This window comes from Aquarana catesbeiana, linkage group LG05 (genome assembly GCF_042186555.1).
Source record: "Aquarana catesbeiana isolate 2022-GZ linkage group LG05, ASM4218655v1, whole genome shotgun sequence".
NCBI classification, from domain to species: Eukaryota; Metazoa; Chordata; class Amphibia; order Anura; family Ranidae; genus Aquarana; species Aquarana catesbeiana.
Window position 1 is genome coordinate 590662940 of NC_133328.1, and position 26441 is coordinate 590689380.

General features: G+C 40.3%; 1 protein-coding gene across 1 annotated transcript in view; it reads left to right on the forward strand.

Moving 5' to 3' along the window:
- LOC141145445 (fibrocystin-L-like) overlaps nt 1–26441 on the forward strand; it is a 265012-nt gene that overhangs the window by 44622 nt on the left and 193949 nt on the right. Inside the window, exons 11-14 of the mRNA XM_073632157.1 lie at nt 571–641; nt 728–838; nt 2270–2359; nt 23487–23749. Of these exons, the coding sequence (XP_073488258.1) occupies nt 571–641; nt 728–838; nt 2270–2359; nt 23487–23749 (535 nt within the window). The remainder of the gene's footprint in view (nt 1–570; nt 642–727; nt 839–2269; nt 2360–23486; nt 23750–26441) is intronic.

The following is a 26441-nucleotide window of genomic DNA, read 5'->3' on the forward strand; positions in this document are numbered from 1 at the left end:
CTCAGCAAGAAATCTGAATGTTCTGTCTAGTGTTCATACAGCAACCATAAATAGTGCTTACAAATATATATATATATATGAAAAATAATAATGAAAATATGGTAAGGACTCTTTTAGCCCTCTAAAATTAGATCTGTGGTGGATTCCTTTTCAGAGGACAGCAACTGGCAAGGATTCAGGATGCGCTAATAAAATGCCTGTTTTTTTTTTTTTTGTAATTGTTGAAAGGCAATTTTACATGGTGGGACTGCACTGCCACTGCAAGCCAAGTATATTGCTTATGGTTATGGTGCGGCCCAATTGATCTCAATGGGCAAGTTTGATAGGCGCTGCCTGTGAAACTCTGAAGCCCGAGTCCTAGTCTTAGTCACAAATAAAAAATATTCCTGAACCACACAAAAGTTTTTTTCTGTAATTTAGCAAGGTACTAGTTGTCTTTACACATGTAGCATTGTCTAAATGTTTTCATGAGCAGGTTGCTTGTCAAAATAATTAGTCCTGTATAGACCCATTATGGGAGAGTAAATATATCTTGTGTGGTCCTGAAATACATTTTTTTCTGCATTACAGGAGTTTACCAAGTCTTTCTACATACTTTGTGTCTTCCCTCAATAAAATCAGTATGTTCCAGACCTACGCAGGTAACAAAAATAATAATTTACCCCTTTTATTAACCCAATATTTAAAAAGAAAACAAAGAACCTCTTTCCTGTACTCTGTCATCCAGAGGTAACCGGGATTTTCCCTGCTTCTGGAAGCGTTCAAGGAGGCACAGTAATCACAATCAGTGGACGGTTCTTTGATGAGACTGACTTATCAGCCCGGGTCCTTGTAGGAGGTAAGTTCTAGTTTTTTGTAGATTACCAGGAACAGCATGTGATGCCTGACGAAGGGGCCCTGCGCGGCCCAGAAACTTTGCACTTATTTCTGTGATGTGATCTCTCCCAATAAAAGAAATTCTTGGACGAAAGTGTTGATCCATGGTGTGCTGGCGAAAAGATGACATCACCTGGCGTATCAGAGGAAGCCTTTTATTCATTGATAAAAATACAATGCTTCCTGTGAATGGCTGAGAAGCACTCAGCCTGACTTGATTTTGTTCCAGCAGGGGATTGGGGGTCCCTGTACCACTTCCTGGACACAGTGCTGACAGCAGCCATGTTCGTAAAGGTAAAGTAAATAGTTGGCTTGGCCCAAACATATGAGACACATCTTCCAGCTCCCTGCCCATACTGAGGTATAACTTTTAAGTTGGAGAGATGAAGGAAGTGTCAATGGACTACGAATGCGGCGATCATTGTATTTGTGTTCCTTTGAAAACTACAAGTCTGTCCGCCATGGTAGCAGATGACACTTGTAGTTCATTCATTTGCATGGGACCTCTGCCGGGGAAGCTCTGCAGATTGTTGATGCTTATCTATTGTCAAATGCAGAGATGTGTGGTGAGGTCAGTGGCTGGTGAGGCACTGGCTAGTATCTCCACTGCAGAATTTTTATTGGACAGCTGGGGCTAATGGTACTTTACCATTGGTCCAACACTCCAAGCTGTCCATTGAGCTCTGTGCCTCTTACAGGAAGTGAGGAGAGGCACTGCAAGCTCAACCTCTTAGTCTGCTGCAAACAGAGTGTGCCAGCTTGTATTTAAACTGGCCAATTTGTATGTAGCTTCTGACAGGCTGTGCAAGGTGCCCCGTATCTCTGGTACCATAGGTCGTAGGAGCCCCAAGTGGTGGGGTAGGACTTAGGCTACCTACCCCCCAAATTTGGGGTCTCTGTGACCTTAGGTCGCCAGCTACGACCCTCGAAGCTCGATTTCTTTTTATTTTATTTTTTTTTTTGTTTATGGCAGGTGAGGCTCAGCCTCACCTGCCTCCCCTGACTGCACGTCCCTAGTCAACTGTGCAGAGAGGTAAAGCAAAAAGCTGCAAAGCTTTGTCAGTGTTTACAGGTGTCACCAGGCTATGCATTTGCAACAATACACTGTACATAAATCATAAGCCTGCCTGAACTAAATTATAAACATTTTTAGGGGGAAAAGAAGATCACATATAAAGTTCACTTGTGATTATAGCTGTTTGGCTGAAAATGAAAAAGACAGTATTTTTGCTTGCCCATGATTGGATGGTGGAAGCTAAGAGAAAATTCTCTTGCTAAGTGAACAGCCTGTTTGACTTCAGTAAACCAACCCCAGTATATTATTCATATATTGTAGAAGAACTCTGGTATAAAATAAAGATCTGTAACCATTTTCATTGTATTCTGTCTGTAGGTCAGGAATGTCAAGTTTTCAGTCTAAATGACACAACAATCCTTTGCACGACGCCACCAAAGCCGCCTGTGCTTCCTTCGCTCTTTCCAGGTATGTAATGTCAATAGGTTTTTGCTGAATAAACTAAACAGTAAAAAGTTTTCTTTGGGGTTAACATCAGACAAAAGTTTTTAGTTTCAAAGTTTAACATTCTTCAAATATTATTTCTGACCTGTCTCCATAAAAGACGAGACGTGTTTGTATATAGAGTACTTGTACATGAAGATCAACTGACATTTTAGAAAGAATGACAAAGGAAAAGATGCAAACTATGGGGAAGGTGTGTGATGGGAAAACATGGTGATAGTATGCAGAGACAGGAAAGAAAAAAAATGAAAAAAAAAAAAAAAAAATGAAACACAATAGAAGATATAATGATTAAGGGCCCTTTCACACGGGTGGGCCGATCAAGTCTGTCAGTTTTTCAGGTGGACTCGATCGGACCCTTCAGTCTCTATGGAGTGACGGGTGTCACCCATCTACATCCGCTCTCATCCTATCTGCTAACAACAGCCAGATGGGGTTCTGTTCCCCATCTGGCGGATCAAATGGCAGACGGGTGGTCCATTTACATCCGACCGCCCATAAAGGAGAGCAGGCTGTGTCTGTGTCCTCTCTTCATATGGGTTTTGCTTTCTTGAACACCTATTTTTGATGCGTTTTGCATTGTTTTGGGCTAATAGAAAAGTATGACAGTTCTGTTCATGTAGTGGAACTTTGATGCCACTTTGATGCGACTTTACACTCTCTGGCACTCAAGTAGCATCAAAGTCTCATCAAAGTAATGCAGGAACCTTTATGTGTCCAAAGTCACATGTTGGGGTTAGGGTTAAAGGTTAGGGTTAGAGCTATTCATTAAGGTTAGGGTTAGCGGTAATTATTAGGGTTTGCGGTAAATCTTAGGGTTATCGTTCTAACCCTAACAATTACCGCTAACCCTAACTCTATCTCTAACCCTAACATCTAACCCTAGCCCATAACCCTAACCCCAACATGTGACTTTGGACACATAAAGCTTCCTGCACTACTGTGATGCAACTTTAATGCTACTTTGATGCTACTTGAGTGCCAGGGAGTGTAAAGTCACATTAAAGTTGCACTACATGAACAGAACTCTCATACTTTCCTATTAGTCCCCCCCAAAAATGCATCAAAAACACATTAAAAACACAACTGGTCAATAACAGCCTACCGCTCTACAAGGATAGCTATGCCAATAGAGGCTTCCCCAAAATATTGTACATGGTTTAGTCTAAATGGTTAGTGGAGCCTTCTACTGCTTCCAAAATGTCCATGGAGTGATATGCTTCATTTACTCATATACCATAGGTGTTTCCCCTTGCCATAGTCATCCTATCTCTGTTGTCTGTTTATCCCTGCCTGCTATCATGATGCTAATGATGTCAAGTTGAGCAATCCATTATGTCTCACGGATGTAACCCTTCCTCACCACTATTCCCTAATCCTTGCCCCATTTTTTCTTCCATAACACCTGCAAGGGTTTCATCATTGTTAACTAGAGTTGTTCTTTAAGTTGTGTGTTATTGTTTATGATGTAAAACTTTCAATAAACAGATAAAAAAAAACAAAAAAACGCAACACTTGCATTTTTGGTGCGGGTCCATTGAAGTTTATTACACGCAAAATGCAATCTGCTGTGGAAAAAAAAAGTCCCTGGCCCTTTTCAAAAAGCGCACCAGCTCAAAAACACACAGATGTGAACTAGGAAACCATGTTACAGTGCCTTGAAAAAGTATTCATACCCCTTGAAATTTTACACATTTTGTCACGTTACAACCAAAAACATAAATTTATTTTATTGGGATTTTATGTGATAGACAAACACAAAGTGCCACATAACTGTAAATTGGAAGAAAAATGCTAAATGGTTTTCAAATGTTTTTACAAATAAATATGTGAAAAGTGTGGGGGGCATTTGTATTGAGCCCCCTCCTGAGTCAATACTTTGTAGAACCATCTTTCACTGCAATTACAGCTGCAAGTCTTTTTGGGGATGTCTCTACCAGCTTTGCATATCTAGAGAGTGACATTTTTGCCCATTCTTCTTTGCAAAATAGCTCAAGCTCTGTCAGATTGGATGGAGAGCATCTGTGAACAGCAATTTGCAAGTCTTGCCACAGATTCTCAACTTAGGTCTGGACTTTGACTGGGCCATTCTAACACATGAATATGCTTTGATCTAAAATATCCCATTGGAGCTCTGGCTGTATGTTTAGGGTCATTGTCCTGCTGGAAGGTGAACCTACGCCCCAGTCTCAAGTCTTTTGCAGACTCTAACAGGTTTTCTTCTAAGATTGCCCTGTATTTGGCACTATCCATCTGCCCATCAATTCTGACCAGCTTCCCTGCCCCTGCTGAAGATAAGAAAATCTCCAATATGGAAAAAGCTTAGCTAAAAAGTTTCACTTTGGAGAATCACATATACCCAAAATAGTTTTACAAAATAACAAATCCATTAGAGAACACATGCAGGTATTACACCGTACCTGACCTCACACTATCAGAAGCCAGCATGGTTTTGGTTTTAGATCAATTTTGGGATCATTTATTTTTCTTTCAAAATGTACAAGTTTTAAAACTGATGTTTATACTCATTTTTATTCATTATGCACATAAAATATATTACCGTATATGTTCGAGTATAGGCCGACCCGAATATAAGTCGAGTCACCTAATATTACCACAAAAAACTGCGAAAACTTATTGACTCGAGTATAAGCCTAGGGTGGGAAATGCAGTGCCCATCAGTGCCTATCAGTGCCCATGAAATGCAGCCTGCCAGTGCCATCAAATACAGCCTACCAGTGCCTGGTAATGAGATGTCACAATGTCACGATGTCCCGCTGTGTGTCAGATCTGAATCACCGTGCAGCCGAGGTAACGATGTCCCGCCTCCTATGACACACGACACAATGATTCCTAGCATTGGATCAGTGTGCTGTCTATCACAAGAGGCGGTGTAGGAGGTGGGACATCGTTAGAGCGGCTGCACGACGATTCAGACACACAGCATGGGAGGGAGGGGAAACTGACAAGGGCGCCGAGTGGATACATGTGAGACACCCAGCGGGACGGCCCCGCCCCTTTTTCGGCTCCATTTTGGGACATCTTTTCTTTTCATTCACTCAAGTATAAGCCGAGGGGGGCCTTATGTGTTTGCAATATTTCATAGTACCTTGACTGCAAAAAAAAGTTAAATAACGTAACCTTAATTTTTTTTAATACATTCCTATTAAACAGGGAACAATTTACAAATACACTTTAATATTTTTATATCATAACATTTTTATTCAGTAAAAATATTAAAATGATTTTAGATCAAACTGTGGCTTTATGATGTGAGAAGAGTGCTATTTTTCCTAGCATTTTTGTATAAATCATAATTTCACCATGTAAAAATTCAAATATAATGATAATATCTTCTGGATTATCTCAGCCTAGAAAGCGTTAGGAACAGCTCCAGTCCTGCCACACAAGCAGCCCAGGATAAGAATCTCTGGCTAGATAAGCTCTCATGTTACACTGCCCTTATGTTAAGTATGTTGGCAGGTGCAGTATACTTTCTCCACTGCAGATGGCGCTCAGTAGCAGCTGCATTGCAGATGGGGCAAAAGTCAAGAGGAACATGGATCCTCTATGGTTTCCTGGGTCACTGGGAGAGCTATCCGAATGGATGCTGCCACCACATGTGATTTTGTCAGCCCTCTTGAGTCAGGTAGAGTCTATTTAAGACCCTGATTCCCAGGCTTGGTAGGCATTTTGCATGTGGGTAGTGTATGGACAGGTCACTCGACTGTCAGGGACAGTTTAAGTGGAAAGAAGAAAGAAATGGCTGCACATCCAGAACTCCCAATTGCCTTTTATTGATCACAAGGATAACACCAGATACACCAACAGATGGTCACCTAGACGCATTTCACACATACATCTTGTGCTTAATCAGGATTAAGCACAAGATGTATGTGTGAAACGCGTCTACGTTTCCCATAGAGGCGGGCCAGGGCTGGCACTCCACAAGACTCCCCAGTCTCTCATCATACACCTTCAGCAGCGATTCTTTTGTATAGGGACAGGGAGAGGTTCCAGATGAGTAGGGATGAGCTTCATGTTCGAATCGAACGCATGTTCAACTTGAACATCGTGTGTTTGGTCATTTGCCGAATTAGGAACGATATGGGCTGTTCGCGCCAAATTCGAGGTTTAGTACACGCCCCACACTATATAAGGCCGCCTACACGGCGGCCCTGTGTAGTGTGTTCCGGTGTTGAGAGAGAGATAGATAGACAGAGAGACAGTGTCATTTGATTTAAGTTAGATAGAGTAGGCAGGCGAGTCAGTTAGCTGCACTTACAGTGTATTGTGTATATATATATACATCCTAGGTGTTGTGTATAATATATATATATATATATATATATATATATATATATATATATATATATATATATATATACACTGTATTCAGTTTAGCTAGATCCGTTCCTGTTATTCTCTTCCTACTACTGACAGGCAGGCATGTGTTTTTACAGTATTTACAGCTATCTGTATCCTATTAGTCCTATTAGCTACAGTATTTACAGTTAGTGTAGTGCGTCCTCTGCCCAGTGTGCACCTAAAGCTACCTGAAGAAAATTAGTGGTGTTCTTCTGATCCTATTAGTACAGTACCGCAGGCAGCTGCAGTATTTACAAGTTAGTGTAGTGCGTCCTCTGCACAGTGTGCACATAAAGCCACCTGAAGAAAATTAGTGGTGTTCTTCTGATCCTATTAGTACAGTACCACAGGCAGTTGTAGTATTTACAAGTTAGTGTAGTGCGTCCTCTGCACAGTGTGCACCTAAAGCTACCTAAACAAAATTAATGGTGTTCTTCTGATCCTATTAATATAGTACCGCAGGCAGCTGCAGTATTTACGAGTTAGTGTAGTGCATTCTCTGCACAGTGTGCACCTAAAGCTACCTGAAGAAAATTAGTGGTGTTCTTCTGATCCTATTAGTACAGTACCGCAGGCAGCTGCAGTATTTACAAGTTAGTGTAGTGCATCCTCTGCACAGTGTGCACCTAAAGCTACCTAAACAAAATTAGTGATGTTCTTATTATCCTATTAGTACAGTACCGCAGGCAGCTGCAGTATTTACAAGTTAGTGTAGTGCGTCCTCTGCACAGTGTGCTCCTAAAGCTACCTGGAGACAATTGCTGGTGTTCTCATACTAATAATACTACAGGCAGGCAGTTGATTCTGCTAGCTGTAGTATCAGTATATATATACATCCTAGCTTTGTGCAGCTACATCTCACTGCAGGCCATTAGTATGTCTGGAAGGCCAACAAGGAGAGGCAGACAGTCACAAGCCAATAAAAGAGGGCAAGCAGGCTCTGTGTCTAGAGGCAACAGTGCTGGTGGTGGAGACGGTGCATCCTCATCAGCATGTGGCCGAGGGGCACGCTTGTCCTTTTTTTCCAGCAGCTGGCCGCGTTGAGCCGCAACATGCGGAAGACTTGGTAGAGTGGATGACCAAGCCGTCCTCATCCTCCTTCATCCTCTCTCACCCAGGCTCAGGGGGGTGCAATTACAATTTTTGATACAATACTTTGCAGCAGGGCTCGTTCCTGCGCTCCAACTAGAGTATTTGTGAGGGGTTGCAGTGTTCTGGCACCAGCACCAGTACCTAAGGCCCAATTTTTCAGCCCCTGTTTAACAGAGGCGTGTAATTACCACTTTTGATGCAATATTTTGCAGGAGGGCTCATTCCTGCGCTCCAACTAGAGTATCTGTGAGGGGTTGCAGTGTTGTGGCACCAGTGCCTAAGGCCCAATTTTTCTGCCCCTGTTCAAAAGGGACATGTAATTACAATTCTTGATGTAATATTTCACAGCAGGGCCCGTTTCTGCGCCCACTAAGAGTAACTGTGAGGACTTACAGTGTTGTGGCAACATCACCACCACCACCACCAAAGGCCCAATTTTTCTGCCCCTGTTCAACAGCTGCATGTAATTACAATTCTTGTTCTAATATTTCACAGCAGGGCCCGTTTCGGCGCCCACCAAGCGTAACTGTGAGGACTTACAGTGTTGTGGCACCAGCACCACCACCACCAAAGGCCCAATTTTTCTGACCCTGTTCAACAGGGGCATAAAATTACAATTCTTGATCTAATATTTCACAGCAGAGCCCGTTCCTGCACCCACCATGAGTAACTATGAGGGCTTACAGTGTTGTGGCAACACCAAACGACTCCTACTTGCAAACGGAAGGAGACAACAGGAAGTGAAATGAAATCTACCCCTAGGAAGGGAAATTCTCTCCTGTAAGAGTAAATATGGGAAAAACGTGTCTCCTCTCCACTGATGCTTTATCACCAATCCTTGTTTCACTAAAAACCGCAAATTGTCAAAAAACATTTGTCATTGGGTCAGAAAGTGAGGTGAAATCTTCTGAAGAGGTGCACAGACAGCAAAACAAATGTCACAGGGGTGATAACCCTTCCCTATGTTTTCCAAAAAAGCTTAAAAATAGATTTTTTGGCTGGAGCTACACTTTAAAAATGTACCAGTTCAAAATTACAAACAGATTCTACTTAACAACAAACCTACAGTCCCTGTCTTGTTTGCACCGCCTGTATACTGGTGTTCAGAGTATATAGGGCCTGGGGGCCCCACACCTTTCCTTTTTTTAATTTGGGTGTGGTGTTCCCCTTAATATCCATACAAGACCCAAAGGGCCTGGTAATGGACTGGGGGGGTACCCATGCCATTTGTCGTACTTTACTTTGTATTACTTTAAAAATGTCATTTTGTGAAGGGACTGTTCTAAGCACGGGAAACACACGCCACTTTACAAGCATACTATAGACAACCCCCAGGTACGATATTTAAAGGAATATTTCACTTTTTTTTCACTTTAAGCATCATTAAAATCACTGCTCCTGAAAAAACGTCCGTTTTTAAAACTTTTTTTTGCATTGATACATGTCCCCTGGTGCAGGACCCGGGTCCCCAAACCCTTTTTAGGACAATACCATGCAAATTAGCCTTTAAAATTAGCACTTTTGAATGTTCGAGTCCCATAGACTTCAATGGGGCTCTAACGTTCGTGCGAATTTTCAGTCCGTTCGCAGGTTCTGGTGCGAACCAAACCGGGGGTGTTCGGCTCATCCCTACAGATGAGTAGGGACTTGCCATCCTTCCTGGAAGCCTCCCCGTTTGGGTATGGACCAGCCAGGCCGCATTCCAACCCTCGAGACAGATGCTGTCAATGCACCAGGGACCTACTGTTATACTCTTTGCTACAACATTCTGTGAGTGCGCCCGGCTGGGTTGCCTTCCTGCTGGGTAATTGTGCTTTGTTGTACTTTAATTTCCTTGTCAAAAGAAGTTTATTGAGTATACAATGTTATAAAGATACATAAAGTAAGTTTACAAGGATCTATAAAGTAAGCTCATTGTTTTACAGTAGGGTTTATATAGGTAAATATCATTAAATTTCAAATATTAAACATTGGGTTCACGTAAACCTAAATTAAAGATATATATCATTTCCTTAGTTACTTTTGTAGGTATTTAAATGATTTATACCTACTATACATATTGTGTACCATTGTTTTATTAGATTTGTGATCTGTCTTAATACAGGAGGATAATTGGTTGAGAATAAGTCAGAATGAGATGCTGTTAAATGAATTCCAAGATATGGAATTGATTTTTCTGCCCATGTGAATGGGAGTGCAGCCCTAGCCGGGATCAATTCCATGTTTGTGAGTGAAATATTAAGCACTAGGCATTTCTTAGGATTAATCATAAGGCCGGATAGGGCTGCAAATCCATCAAGAGCTGGTATTAAGTTAGGACCAGAGCCCTGTGGTGATGATAGAAAAAGTAATATATCGTCTGCAAATATACATAATTTGTGTGTAATACCTCCTACTTCAATGCCAGTTATAGTTTGGTTTGTTCTGATGTATTGGGCCATGGGTTCGAGTATAAGGGCAAATAATAAGGGAGATAATGGGCAACCCTGTCGGGTACCTCTTTCGATATTAAAGGCTTCAGATTTGTATCCAGCATATTTTATATAGGCTTTGGGTTTATTATATAATGCTTTGATCCATGTTAAAAAGTGGGGTCCAAAACCCCATTTTTGTAATGAATATTGCATATATTGCCAGGATACTGTGTCAAATGCCCTCTTAACATCGAGAAATAGAAAACATAAAGGGATTTTCCGTTTTTTAGCAATATGAAGGGATTTTCCGTTTTTTAGCAATATGTGCCAATAACACTGCCCTGCGTATATTATCGCCTGCCTGTCTATTTGGCATGAAGCCTACTTGATCTCTATGTATTAATTTTCCTATAATGCTATTGAGGCGTTTTGCTATTATTTTTGCTAATAATTTAATATCGAGGTTTAACAGAGAGATAGGCCGATAATTCACACAGGAAGTATCATCAGAAAGGGGTTTTGGGATCATACAAACAATTGCCATTAGTGTTTCTTGCCGAAAAGAATGTCCATCTAGAAGTTTGTTAAAAGTTTCAGTGAGAATGGGAGAGAGTATTTCTGAGAATGTTTTATAGTATAAAGCCGAGTAGCCATCTGGGCCTGGTCTTTTGTTAAGTTTTAGGTCTTTTATGGCGTTAGCAACTTCATCTATAGTTATAGGCTCATCCAAACTGCTTTTTTGATTCTGAGATAACTCAGGTAAGGTTATTTTTGAGAAGAAGGATTCAGCCTCTGTAGGATTAAATTCATTGTTTGTCTTGTATAAAGTTGCGAGATGTGAGTGAAATTTATGGACTATTTTAACTGGATTACAAGTGTAAACATTTTTTGATAATTTCAAACATATTGGTTTGAAAGATTTGTTAGTTGAATTTAATGCCCGAGCCAAATATGTACCTGGTTTGTTTGTATTCATGTAGAAATTGTGTTTGGAGCGTTTGAGGGATTTATCAACTGACTCAGTGAGAAATAGATCGTATTCCAATCTAGATTTTTCCAGATGAGATTTTGTACTCTGAGATGGATTATCTTGAAATGATATGTAGGCTGCATTAAAATTGAGTTCTAGTTTTTTTGCTAGATTTTTGCGTTCCCGTTTAAATAGTGCCATTTGTCTTTGTATTGTACCACGCAAGACAGGCTTATGAGCTTCCCACAGTGTTATTGGGGAGATGTCTGTTGTATTATTAATTGATATGTATTCCTTTAAAGCTTGTTCAATGGCCATCTGATGTAGTGGGTGTTTGAGCATTATGTCCGGTAAGTGCCACGTTGGGTCATGCGCTTTTGGTATGGCTGAGGCTATAGTAGTGTATACTGCATTATGATCAGACCACGGAATCGGAATTATATCTGATGCAATAATTTCTGGTATCATTCCTATTGTTAGAAAAATATGATCTATTCTGGTGAAGGTTTGATGAGGGTGCGAGAAATAAGTGAATTTCTTTTTCATTGGGTTACTTTCTCTCCATGAATCTATCAGATTGTATTTGGAAAGAAGTTGAGAAAAAGGTAATCTAGAGGTTATTTTGGATGGTGTAAAAGGTGATTTATCTAGAAATGGGAGGAGGACCTGGTTCGAATCCCCACACATTATCACTGTTCCTATTTTGTGTGTATTAATCACTTGTAATATATGTGAGAGGAATGGTGTAGGTTGTTTGTTAGTAGCGTAGTAGGAAATCACCGTGATTGCTGTATCCATTATATAACCCATGAGTATCAGGTATCTACCTTCTGGGTCTTTAATTTCTGATGATAAGGTGAATGGTGTGGATCGGTGAAATGCAATTAGAGTTCCCCTTTGCTTGGTACAGGCAGAAGCCGTGTAAATTTGTTGATAAAAAGGAGAAATATATTTTGGAGTAGAATCTTTGGTGAAGTGTGTTTCTTGGAGGCATACTATGTGAGCCTTCTTGTTATGGAAAGTACGGAAGGCTTTGGTCCTTTTTTGAGGGACATTTATTCCCTGAACATTCAGGGAAAGTATATTCAGTGGTGCCATGGCAATAGATCAAATAGTTTTGACTTACTTTTTGTTATGCAGAGCTGACTGCACAGATCAACCTGTGTGGACTGAAGAGATGAATAGATAGAAAAGAAACCAGTGAATTCTGGAGTAAAGAGTAAACAAAAAACATATGAGATTAGATAATACATTGTATAAATTATTTTTTGCAAGTAATCACAATTTACCCGTGAAAGAGAATAAATATCTCTCTCAGGGGAATAAGTGCCTTCGTCACACTCCCACATAATATGGTTGGGAGAATGAGGAGGGCTAATGGGGGTACACGGATCTTCCGCTTACAGGAGAGAAGTGCTATGTCAAAAGACATCAAAATGATGTTTCATTAGTTGGAGTGCAGAATATAGTTTTTGTTGAAATGATTTATTCCAGGGTGGTTGTATATGGTTAGTCTTGCCCTAGGCTAAATAATTCAGTTAGAAAGGTACTGTTAATAACTTTGGTATTGATGAAGATAGTTTGAATTATTTTGGGATTTTAACCCTTTTAGAGTAAACAATTACATATTTTATTCATATGTAACTGTTTAGATATGTTAATTCATAAAATTGAGGTTGTATTGCTTCAGATTAGAATGAACAAAAACATAATTCTAGGAACTAGTTAGGTAATAATATATTTGTTTTAAGAAAAGAAAGAAAAAAAAAAAAAAAAAAAAAAAAAGCTTCCATTACTTCTGGATTATTGAACATATTTGTCCTAAAAAGTAATAAATCTATTGTTATTACCTGATAATATATAACTGAACAAGAATTTCCTTATTTCACTTATATATTCTAAGGCTATTAGAATCAGAAGTAATAAGAAATATAACTGGAATGTAACATGATCCCACACAGTGTGTGACTATCAGAATGCAGTTACATTCAGTTATAAATATAGGTTTTTTTATAGAGAACCATCTCTTAGTATAATAAATGAAGAGATATCAGGAATTAGGATGTCAGTCCATTGAATCTTCTTGGTCCATGGATGATGTGGCATAACGGCCTCTTTTGTGAGAATGATGATTCCCATTTTGTTCTGGAATTTTCTGGGTGCTGCCTGAAGGTGAAGATGATGCCATTCTTCTGCGTGTGGGAGTGTTGCTGCTTGTGGGTTCTGTCAGATTTAATTTTAAAAGGGTTTGTTGTAGTTCATCTGCTGATCTGCTTCTGTAAATTGTACCTTGGTAGTTAAATCTGACTGAAAAGGGGAAGCCCCATTGATACATAATGTTGTGGCGTTGCAGTTCCATTAGTTGGGGTTTCATGGATCGTCTTTTAGTAATAGTAAGTTGGGATAGGTCAGCAAAAATTTGATAATTGTGTCCTTGAAAATTAAGTTCCTTTTTTTCTCTTGCAGCAATTAGTATTTGTTCTTTCGTTCTGTAATAATGAAATTTTGTGATTATATCACGTGGGGGTCCATCTTTCTTTTTGGCTGTGAGGGCTCTGTGTACTCTGTCCAGTTCTAAACGTTCAATAGGGATATCTGGCTTTAGTTCTTGTAATAGAGCAGTAATAGTAGATTGCAGGTCTGTCACAGTTTCAGGTATTCCCCTTATGCGCAAGTTTGAACGTCTGGCTCTATTTTCGTAATCTTCGAGCTTAGTTTGAAGTATTAAATTCTCTTTTTTTAATTGTTCCAATTCTGTTATATTTTCTTGGGTTGTAATTTCAATTTCATCCATTTTTATTTCTAAGGCTGCGGTGCGGTTTCCCAGCTCTCTTATTTCTTTGGTTAGGCTTTTTGTTATTTGGTCTGAGACTTGTTTTAAAGCCTTATGAAGCATCTTTTCAAATTGTAATAATATTACTGGGGATACTGAGGAGGCTTGTGGAGAAGTTTGTGAGAGGATTTGTTCTGTATCTGACTCAAATGGAGAGTCTTGCTGTGACATTTTCTGTCTGTGAGAGCGCCCTGATGCTGTATCTTGTGAGGTGACTGGAGCTGCTTCAGCTGCAGTGAGTGCCTGTGAGCTCTTTGTGAGGTGATTTTTATTTCTGCCACGGTTTCCTCCCAGTACCATATTTCCTGCCCAAACTTTCACAGTTTGTTCCCTGGGGCAAAAAGGTTCAAATGGATACCTTTTGAGCCTGCAGGCTCCGCTTTGTCTTTCTCTTCTCTCCTCAGCGGTGTGGAGCTCTAACAATGCATGTCTGCTCCGCCTCCTGCCCCCCGTTGTACTTTAATTTCAATACAGTTCTGTTTCTGCTACTGGATTTACGAAAACTGGAGAGTGCAAAATCTGGTGCAGCTCTGCATAGAAACCAATCAGCTTCCAAGTTTTTTTTTTGTCAAAGCTTGATTGAACATGCTGAAGTCAGAAGCTGATTGACTGCAATGCACAGCTGCACCAGATTTTGCACTCTCCAGTTTTAGTAAATCAACCCCACAGTGTGTTCACTGCCTCCCCACCACGCTGTACCCACACATATCATGAAAATATGAGTTTTGGATGAACTAACTGATTAAAGTAAGATATCAATAATATTCAAACTTCAGAACAGCCATAGGATAGGCCAGGTTTACCAAATCATATTATATCACTAAAGCTGGCCATACACCAGTAGAATTAGCCTTTGCAACATTTGTTTGATTTTCTAACTTTAGTCAAGTCAATGTTTGTTGTCAACCGAAGTGACAAGAAAATTTGTAGCAACAGAAGTGGACTTTTTTTTTAAACATTCTAATGCCCCGTACACACGAGCGGAATTTCCTTCGGAAAAATCTTGGATGGTTTTTCCGACGGAATTTTGCTCAAGCTTGGCTTGCATACACACGATCACACAAGTTCTTTGAACTTTCGACCATCAAGAATGCGGTGACGTACAACACTACGACGAGCTGAGAAAATGAAGTTCAATGCTTCCGAGCATGCGTCAAATTGTTTCTGAGCATGCGTGATTTTTTGCGCATCAGAATTGCATACGATCGCAGACGATCATATGCAGACGATCGCATTTTCGGATAGGAACTTTTTCCGACCGAAAAATTGAGAGCATGCTCCCAATCTTTTGCTGGCTGGAATTCCGCCAGCAAAAGTCCGATGGAACATACACAAGGTCGCATTTTCCGACCAAAAGCTCTTATCTGAGTTTTGTTGGCGGCATTTCCGATTGTGTGTACGGGGAATAATTGTGAAAGTGGTTTTTGTTTGAGAAAAATCATACAAATTGTAATTAAAGCTGTTTATTGCATCTGGGCTTGCATTCAAATGACAGGTCAGGATGAAATTTTAAAGGCTTCTGAATTAAATTAGTTGACTCAATGATGGCAAGAAAGAATGTTCTGGTGAACAATTTTTCAGAATTTCCATATGAACGTTGGAACAATATCTGTATGGCCATGCGGGGGCCAATCTTACAGCAAAGACAAAGTTGACTTGGCCTCTGGCTACCAATCATGCAGTGTGACTACTGACTAACAATTACAATGGAAGCAGAGTAACCTCCCAGCTTTCTGAGATGCAACCCCCCCCCCCCCCCCATTTACTAAAAAAGAATAAAAAAAAGTGATTAGTTAAATCTAAACTTTTTTATACTGGCTTTTCAAGATAACAAATGCAACAATGTAAAGGGTTTAGGGTAATATAGCACTTTTGGTAGTTAAATAATACAATTTTATAGAGGACTTTACAAGAACCAAAAAGCTCATTCATTTTTGGAAATAGGCATTGAGCTTGCAGGTCTGTCAGTCAGGAGTTTTTGTATTTATTTTTCCTGAAAGGAAGTACAGAAAACATGCACTCTTGGTTTGACCCAAAGGCAGGTTTTGAAACTTGACCAGAGTCTAGACATGTGCAATTCATTTAGTTCCGAATTCATTTTTTAAACGAATTTTGACAAATTCTTTAATTCCAAAACTTCTGAATTTCCGAAGTTTTTAATCTCCTGAAATTTCGAATTTTGGAAATTTGAAATTTCAGAAATTCTAAATTTCGGAAATTTAAAGTTTGGAAATTGGAAATTCGGAAATTGAAAATTTCAGAAATTTGAAATTCAAAATTTTGGGAATTCGAAATTTCGGAAATTCGAAATTTGAAAATTCAAAATTTTGGAAATTTGAAAATTTCGGAAATTCGAAAATTCTAATTTGGAATTTCGGAAATTCGAAATTTCGGAAATTCAAAATTTCAAAATTAGGAAGCTCGAAAATTCAAAATTTCATAAATTTGAAAATCCAAAAAAAGGAATGAAAATCTGAAAATTCAAAGGAATGAAAATCTGAAAATTTGAAAACCCAAAAATCTGAAATAATAACGAACTAATAATAAATATTAAATTATAGGTATTGGAAGTTCCCTTCAAATTTGGCTGTTAGTGAACGTAATGAGTACGAATTTATTCAAAGTTACGAATTATCTGAAATAATGAATGCCGCATCTAAACGAAAGGAATCTAATAATAATAAATAACAATAATAATATTAACCACTTAAGGACCGCCTAACGCCGATTTACGTCGGCAAGGCGGCACGGGCAGGCAAAATCACGTACATGTACGTGATTTGCCTCTCGCGGGTGGGGGGTCCGATCGGACCCCCCCCCGGTGCCCGAAGCGGTCCCGTTCTGTTCCCCGGCGATCCGAGATGAGGGGGAGGCCATCCGTTCGTGGCCCCCCCCTCGCGATCGCCGCCGGCCAATGGGAACACTCCTTTGCTGCTGTATGCTAAACAGCAGCAAAGGAAATGATGTCATCTCCCCTCGGCTCGGTATTTTCCGTTCCAGCGCCGAGGGGAGAAGACATCAATGTGAGTGCACAACACACACACACACAGTAGAACATGCCAGGCACACAAAACACCCCGATCCCCCCCCCGATCGCCCCCCGATCCCCCCCCAATCACCCCCCCCCTGTCACAAACTGACACCAGCAGGTTTTTTTTTTTTTTTTTTTTTTTTTTTTCTGATTACTGCATAGTGTCAGTTTGTGACAGTTACAGTGTTGGGACAGTGAGTATCACCCCCCTTTAGGTCTAGGGTACCCCCCTAACCCCCCCTAATAAAGTTTTAACCCCTTGATCACCCCCTGTCACCAGTGTTGCTAAGCGATCATTTTTCTGATCGCTGTATTAGTTTCGCTGGTGACGCTAGTTAGTGAGGTAAATATTTAGGTTCGCCGTCAGCGTTTTATAGTGACAGGGACCCCCATATACTACCTAATAAATGTTTTAACCCCTTGATTGCCCCCTAGTTAACCCTTTCACCACTGATCACCGTATAACCGTTACGGGTGACGCAGGTTAGTTCGTTTATTTTTTATAGTGTCAGGGCACCCGCCGTTTATTACCTAATAAAGGTTTAGCCCCCTGATCGCCCGGCGGTGATATGCGTCGCCCCAGGCAGCGTCAGATTAGCGCCAGTACCGCTAACACCCACGCACGCAGCATACGCCTCCCTTAGTGGTATAGTATCTGATCGGATCAATATCTGATCCGATCAGATCTATACTAGCGTCCCCAGCAGTTTAGGGTTCCCAAAAACACAGTGTTAGCGGGATCAGCCCAGATACCCGCTAGCACCTGCGTTTTGCCCCTCCGCCCAGCCCACCCAAGTGCAGTATCGATCGATCACTGTCACTTACAAAACACTAAACGCATAACTGCAGCGTTCACAGAGTCAGGCCTGATCCCTGCGATCGCTAACAGTTTTTTTGGTAGCATTTTGGTGAACTGGCAAGCAAGCACCAGGCAGCGTCAGGTTAGCGCCAGTACCGCTAACACCCACGCACGCACCGTACACCTCCCTTAGTGGTATAGTATCTGATCGGATCAATATCTGATCCGATCAGATCTATACTAGCGTCCCCAGCAGTTTAGGGTTCCCAAAAACGCAGTGTTAGCGGGATCAGCCCAGATACCTGCTAGCACCTGCGTTGTGCCCCTCCGCCCGGCCCAGCCCACCCAAGTGCAGTATCGATCGATCACTGACACTTACAAGGCACTAAACGCATAACTGCAGCGTTCGCAGAGTCAGGCCTGATCCCTGCGATCGCTAACAGTTTTTTTGGTAGCATTTTGGTGAACTAGCAAGCACCGGCCCCAGGCAGCGTCAGGTTAGCGCCAGTACCACTAACACCCACGCACGCAGCATACGCCTCCTTTAGTGGTATAGTATCTGAACGGATCAATATCTGATCCGATCAGATCAGATCTATACTAGCGTCCCCAGCAGTTTAGGGTTCCCAAAAACGCAGTGTTAGCGGGATCAACCCAGATACCTGCTAGCACCTGCGTTTTGCCCCTCCGCCCGGCCCAGTCCAGCCCACCCAAGTGCAGTATCGATCGATCACTGTCACTTACAAAACACTAAACGCATAACTGCAGCGTTTGCAGAGTCAGGCCTGATCCCTGCGATCGCTAACAGTTTTTTTGGAAGCTTTTTATTGAACTGGCAAGCACCAGCGGCCTAGTACACCCCGGTCGTAGTCAAACCAGCACTGCAGTAACACTTGGTGACGTGGCGAGTCCCATAAGTGCAGTTCAAGCTGGTGAGGTGACAAGCACAAGTAGTGTCCCGCTGCCACCAAGAAGACAAACACAGGCCCGTCGTGCCCATAGTGCCCTTCCTGCTGCATTCGCCAATCCTAATTGGGAACCCACCACTTCTGCAGCGCCCGTACTTCCCCCATTCACATCCCCCAACGAAATGCAGTCGGCTGCATGAGAGGCATTTTTATGTGCTCCCGAGTACCCCTACCCAACGAACCCCCCCCAAAAAGATGTTGTGTCTGCAGCAAACGCGGATATAGGCGTGACACCCGCTATTATTGTCCCTTCTGTCCTGACAATCCTGGTCTTTGCATTGGTGAATGTTTTGAACGCTACCATTCACTAGTTGAGTATTAGCGTAGGGTACAGCATTGCACAGACTAGGCACACTTTCACAGGGTCTCCCAAGATGCCATCGCATTTTGAGAGACCCGAACCTGGAACCGGTTACAGTTATAAAAGTTAGTTACAAAAAAAGTGTAAAAAAAAAAAAAATATATATAAAATAAAAAAAAATAGTTGTCGTTTTATTGTTCTCTCTCTCTATTCTCTCTCTCTATTGTTCTGCTCTTTTTTTACTGTATTCTATTCTGCAGTGTTTTATTGTTATTGTTATTGTTATTGTTATTATGTTTTATCATGTTTGTTTTTCAGGTATGTAATTATTTATACTTTATTGTTTACTGTGCTTTATTGTTAACCATTTTTTTGTCTTCAGGTACGCCATTCACAACTTTGAGTGGTTATACCAGAATGATGCCTGCAGGTTTAGGTATCATCTTGGTATCATTCTTTTCAGCCAGCGGTCGGCTTTCATGTAAAAGCAATCCTAGCGGCTAATTAGCCTCTAGACTGCCTTTACAACCCGTGGGAGGGAATGCCCCCCCCCCCCCACCGTCTTCCGTGTTTTTCTCTGGCTCTCCTGTCTCAACAGGGAACCTGAGAATGCAGCCGGTGATTCAGCCAGCTGACCATAGAGCTGATCAGAGACAAGAGTGGCTCCAAACATCTCTATGGCCTAAGAAACCGGAAGCTACGAGCATTTTATGACTTAGATTTCGCCGGATGTAAATAGCGCCATTGGGAAATTGGGGAAGCATTTTATCACACCGATCTTGGTGTGGTCAGATGCTTTGAGGGCAGAGGAGAGATCTAGGGTCTAATAGACCCCAATTTTTTCAAAAAAGAGTACCTGTCACTACCTATTGCTATCATAGGGGATATTTACATTCCCCGAGATAACAATAAAAATGATTTAAAAAAAAAAAAAATGAAAGGAACAGTTTAAAAATAAGATAAAAAAGCAAAAAAATAATAAAGAAAAAAAAAAAAAAAAAAAAAAAGCACCCCTGTCGCCCCCTGCTCTTGCGCTAAGGCGAACGCAAGCGGCGGTCTGTCGTCAAACGTAAACAGCAATTGCACCATGCATGTGAGGTATCGCCGCGAAGGTCAGATCGAGGGCAGTAATTTTTGCAGTAGACCTCCTCTGTAGATCTAAAGTGGTAACCTGTAAAGGCTTTTAAAGGCTTTTAAAAATGTATTTATTTTGTTGCCACTGCACGTTTGTGCGCAATTGTAAAGCATGTCATGTTTGGTATCCATGTACTCGGTCTAAGATCATCTTTTTTATTTCATCAAACATTTGGGCAATATAGTGTGTTTTAGTGCATTAAAATTTAAAAAAGTGTGTTTTTTCCCCAAAAAATGCGTTTGAAAAATCGCTGCGCAAATACTGTGTGAAAAAAAAAAATGAAACACCCACCATTTTAATCTGTAGGGCATTTGCTTTAAAAAAATATATAATGTTTGGGGGTTCAAAGTAATTTTCTTGCAAAAAAAAAAAAACTTTTTCATGTAAAAAATAAGTGTCAGAAAGGGCTTTGTCTTCAAGTGGTTAGAAGAGTGGGTGATGTGTGACATAAGCTTCTAAATGTTGTGCATAAAATGCCAGGACAGTTCAAAACCCCCCCAAATGACCCCATTTTGGAAAGTAGACACCCCAAGCTATTTGCTGAGAGGCATGTCGAGTCCATGGAATATTTTATATTGCGACACAAGTTGCGGGAAAGAGACAAATTTTTTTTTTTTTTTTTTTTTTTTTGCACAAAGTTGTCACTAAATGATATATTGCTCAAACATGCCATGGGAATATGTGAAATTACACCCCAAAATACATTCTGCTGCTTCTCCTGAGTACGGGGATACCATATGTGTGAGACTTTTTGGGAGCCTAGCCGTGTACGGGACCCCGAAAACCAAGCACCGCCTTCAGGCTTTCTAAGGGGCGTGAATTTTTGATTTCACTCTTCACTGCCTATCACAGTTTCGGAGGCCATGGAATGCCCAGGTGGCACAAAACCCCCCCAAATGACCCCATTTTGGAAAGTAGACACCCCAAGCTATTTGCTGAGAGGTATAGTGAGTATTTTGCAGACCTCACTTTTTGTCACAAAGTTTTGAAATTTGAAAAAAGAAAAAAAAAAAAAGTTTTTTCTTGTCTTTCTTCATTTTCAAAAACAAATGAGAGCTGCAAAATACTCACCATGCCTCTCAGCAAATAGCTTGGGGTGTCTACTTTCCAAAATGGGGTCATTTGGGGGGGGTTTGTGCCACCTGGGCATTCCATGGCCTCCGAAACGGTGTTAGGCAGTGAAGAGTAAAATCAAAAATTCACGCCCTTAAAAACGCTGAAGGCGGTGATTGGTTTTCGGGGCCCCGTACGCGGCTAGGCTCCCAAAAAGTCCCACACATGTGGTATCCCCATACTCAGGAGAAGCAGCTAAATGTATTTTGGGGTGCAATTCCACATAGGCCCATGGCCTGTGTGAGCAATATATCATTTAGTGACAACTTTGTGCAAAAAAAAAAAAAAAAAAAAAAAAAGTGTCACTTTCCCGCAACTTGTGTCAAAATATAAAATATTCCATGGACTCAATATGCCTCTCAGCAAATAGCTTGGGGTGTCTACTTTCCAAAATGGGGTCATTTGGGGGGGGGTTGTGCCACCTGGGCATTCCATGGCCTCCGAAACTGTGATAGGCAGTGAAGAGTGAAATCAAAAAGTTACACCCTTAGAAATCCTGAAGGCGGTGATTGGTTTTCGGGGTCCCATACGCGGCTAGGCTCCCAAAAAGTCCCACACATGTGGTATCCCCGTACTCAGGAGAAGTAGCTGAATATATTTTGGGGTGCAATTCCACATAGGCCCATGGCCTGTGTGAGCAATATATCATTTAGTGACAACTTTTTGTAAATATTTTTTTTTTTTTTTTTTTTTGTCATTATTCAATCACTTGGGACAAAAAAAATAAATATTCAATGGGTTCAACATGCCTATCAGCAATTTCCTTGGGGTGTCTACTTTCCAAAATGGGGTCATTTGGGGGGGTTTTGTACTGCCCTGCCATTTTAGCACCTCAAGAAATGACATAGGCAGTCATAAACTAAAAGCTGTGTAAATTCCAGAAAATGTACCCTAGTTTGTAGACGCTATAACTTTTGCGCAAACCAATAAATATACGCTTATTGACATTTTTTTTACCAAAGACATGTGGCCGAATACATTTTGGCCTAAATGTATGACTAAAATTGAGTTTATTGGATTTTTTTTATAACAAAAAGTAGAAAATATCATTTTTTTTCAAAATTTTCGGTCTTTTTCCGTTTATAGCGCAAAAAATAAAAACTGCAGAAGTGATCAAATACCATCAAAAGAAAGCTCTATTTGTGGGAAGAAAAGGACGCAAATTTCGTTTGGGTACAGCATTGCATAACCGCGCAATTAGCAGTTAAAGCGACGCAGTGCCAAATTGGAAAAAGACCTCTGGTCCTTAGGCAGCATAATGGTCCGGGGCTCAAGTGGTTAAAACCTTATTATTATTATTTATTATTAATGTGTTCCATTCCATTCGTTATTTCGGATAATTCGTAACTTCAGATAAAATTGTATTCGTTACATTCCCAAACAGCCAAATTTGAAAGGAAATTCCAATACCTATAATTTAATAGTTAGTTATTATTAGTTAGTTATTATTTTGAATTTTACAGATCTTCTTTATTTTTTTCAGATTTTCAAATTTTTGGATTTTTGAATTTTTGAATTTCCAAATTTCCAAATTTTCAAATTCCGAAAATTTGGAAATTTGGAATTAGAAAATTGGGAAATTAAGAATTTGAAAATTCGAAATTTGAAAATCCAAAAATTCGGAAATCCAAAATTCAAAAATTCGAAAATTCGAAATATGGAAATTTGAAAATTTGAAAATTCAGAAATTCGAAAATTCGGAAAATCAAAATTCAAAAATTCAAAATTCAGAAATGTGAAAATTCCAAATTTCAGAATTTTTGAATTTTCGAATTTTGAATTTTCAAAACATTCGAAATTTGAAAATTCGAAAGTTTGAAATGCGGAAATTTGAAAATTCGAGATTTGAAAATTCGAAATTCGGAAATTCAAAATTCAGAAATTCGGAAATGTGAAAATCCGAATTTTCGGGGTTTCCGAATTTTTGAATTTCTAAATTTTCGAATTTTCAAAAAAAGCAAAAAAAGCGAATGAAACGAAAACGAACACATTTTTTGTCAGTGCACATGTCTACCAGAGTCTTTTTCTTCCAGCTGTTTTAACTTCAAAGCATGTTTTTTTTCTTAGGAAACCGAGGGATGAAGATGGAAAGGTGGAACGGCAGTTTTAGCTTAAATAACGCTTTGAATTTCAATGCAAATTCTACTGGCTATGTTGGCACCACCTGGTTTGATGGAGCTTCCAGGTCCTGGCCTACAGAAACCTCTCCTTTTATTGCTCGGTTCACCGGCTTCTTGGTACCCCCAGAGACAGATTACTACAACCTTTATGTTAGGGGGGATGATAACTATATGCTGTACTTTAATGAAACGGGAGACCCAACAAGAAAGGTAAAGTATACAGGGAACTTACTTATCTGTAATGTTGGTCACAAAGCTTCACATTTGGTCACATGATATAAAACCATGGGAATCTGTCCATTCTTTTCTGAGATTTCCAAATTGTGGGTTCCATTCATAATTTTAAAGTTTTTGCTGGTCACTGTTTTGTTAAATGGAGATTAAATGGGCATTTTTAGGCATTCTTTGGGATGACACAGGGAATCTTTATAATGAATGAACATCAATAGATAACTAAACCCAAGAACAACAATGTAAAGCTTATCAGCCCTTAGATGTGAAGGCTGCATTCATTTGCTTTTTTGGGCTTAGGGTTACAAACATTTTTTTTTTATAAATTCTTTAATTATTAAAAGAACCAACAATGCAACCTGACAGTGATGGTCACAGAATCATGAAAGGTGTCATATAAAATAAAGTGTTGAATAGAAAGACATCTCAATGATACATACATGGCACCACATTTTCATATCATGAGCCTACAGTCAGGTCCATAAATATTGGGACATCGACACAATTCTAATCTTTTGGGCTCTATACGCCAATACAATGGATTTGAAATGAAACAAACAAGATGTGCTTTTACTGCAAACTTTCAGCTTTAATTTGAGGGTATTTACATCCAAATCAGGTGTACGGTGTAGGAATTGCAACAGTTTGTATATGTGCTTCCCACTTTTTAAGGGACCAAAAGTAATGGGACATATTAACAATCATCCATCAAAAACTTTCACTTTTTAATACTTGGTTGCAAATCCTTTGCAGTCAATTACACCCTGAAGTCTGGAACGCATAGACATCACCAGACGCTGGGTTTCATCCCTGGTGATGCTCTGCCAGGCCTCTACTGCAACTGTCTTCAGTTCCTGCTTGTTCTTGGAGCATTTTCCCTTCAGTTTTGTCTGCAGCAAGTGAAATGCATGCTCAATCGGATTCAGGTCAGGTGATTGACTTGGCTATTGCATAACATTCCACTTCTTTCCCTTAAAAAACTCTTTGGTTGGTTAGGCAGTGTGCTTGGGGTCATTGTCCATCTGCACTGTGAAGCGCCGTCCAATGAGTTCTGAAGCATTTTGCTGAATATGAGCAGATAATATTGCCCGAAACACTTCAGACTTCATCCTGCTGCTTTTGTCAGCAGTCACATCATCAATAAATACAAGAGAACCAGTTCCATTGGCAGCCATACATGCCCACGCCATGATACTATCACCACCATGCTTCACTGATGAGGTGGTATACTTTGGATCATGAGCAGTTCCTTTCCTTCTCCATACTCTTCTCTTCCCATCAATATGGTACAAGTTGATCTTGGTCTCATCTGTCCATAGGATGTTGTTCCAGAACTGTGAAGGCTTTTTTAGATGTTGTTTGGCAAACTCTAATCTGGCCTTCCTGTTTTTGAGGCTCACCAATGGTTTACATCTTGTGGTGAACCCTCTGCATTCACTCTGGTGAAGTATTCTGTTGATTGTTGACTTTGACACACATACACCTACCTCCTGGAGAGTGTTCTTGATCTGGCCAACTGTTGTGAAAGGTGTTTTCTTCACCAGGGAAAGAATTCTTCGGTCATCCACTACAGTTGTTTTCCGTGGTCTTCCTGGGTTTTTTGGTGTTGCTGAGCTCACCGGTGCATTCCTTCTTTTTAAGGATGTTCCAAACAGTTGATTTGGCCACACCTAATATTTTTGCTATCTCTCTGATGGGTTTGTTTTGTTTTTTCAGCCTAATGATGGCTTGCTTCACTGATAGTGACAGCTCTTTGGACCTCATATTGAGAGTTGACAGCAACAGATTCCAAATCCAAATGCATTACTTTTGGTCCCTTAAAAAGTGGGAGGCATGTATACAAACTGTTGTAATTCCTACACCGTTCACCTGATTTGGATATAAATACCCTCAAATTAAAGCTGAAAGTCTGCAGTTAAAGCACATCTTGTTCATTTCATTTCAAATCCATTGTGTTGGTGTATAGAGCCAAAAAGATTAGAATTGTGTCGATGTCCCAATATTTATGGACCTGACTGTATACAGACCACGTTTACAGGAAGCAGCAAAAAAAAAACAAAAACATAATGGGTTTCATTCCCATAGCATTGTCGATCGCTGAATTTTTTGGATATTAAAGAGATTGAGACAAAGATGTGCTAAGGGGATACCCAAAAGTGACAAAAATGAAAAATGGGGGCTAGGGAGAAAGAAGAAGTGGAAAGGGATATAGAAGCCCCTGGCAACCCGACAGGGCTCACCAAAAATGGGATAGTGCTGAGGCTACAAACCGTTTTAGCAAGTGCAAATAATACACGGACTAAATGTACACACATACAGTGGGGATGGAAAGTATTCAGACCCCCTTAAATTTTTCACTCTTTGTTATATTGCAGCCATTTGCTAACATCATTTAAGTTCATTTTTTCCTCATTAATGTACACACAGCACCCCATATTGACAGAAAAACACAGAATTGTTGACATTTTTGCAGATTTATTAAAAAAGAATAACTGAAATATCACATGGTCCTAAGTATTCAGACCCTTTGCTCTGTATTTAGTAGAAGCTCCTTTTGATCTAATACAGCCATGAGTCTTTTTGGGAAAGATGCAACAAGTTTTTCACACCTGGATTTGGGGATCCTCTGCCATTCCTCCTTGCAGATCCTCTCCAGTTCTGTCAGGTTGGA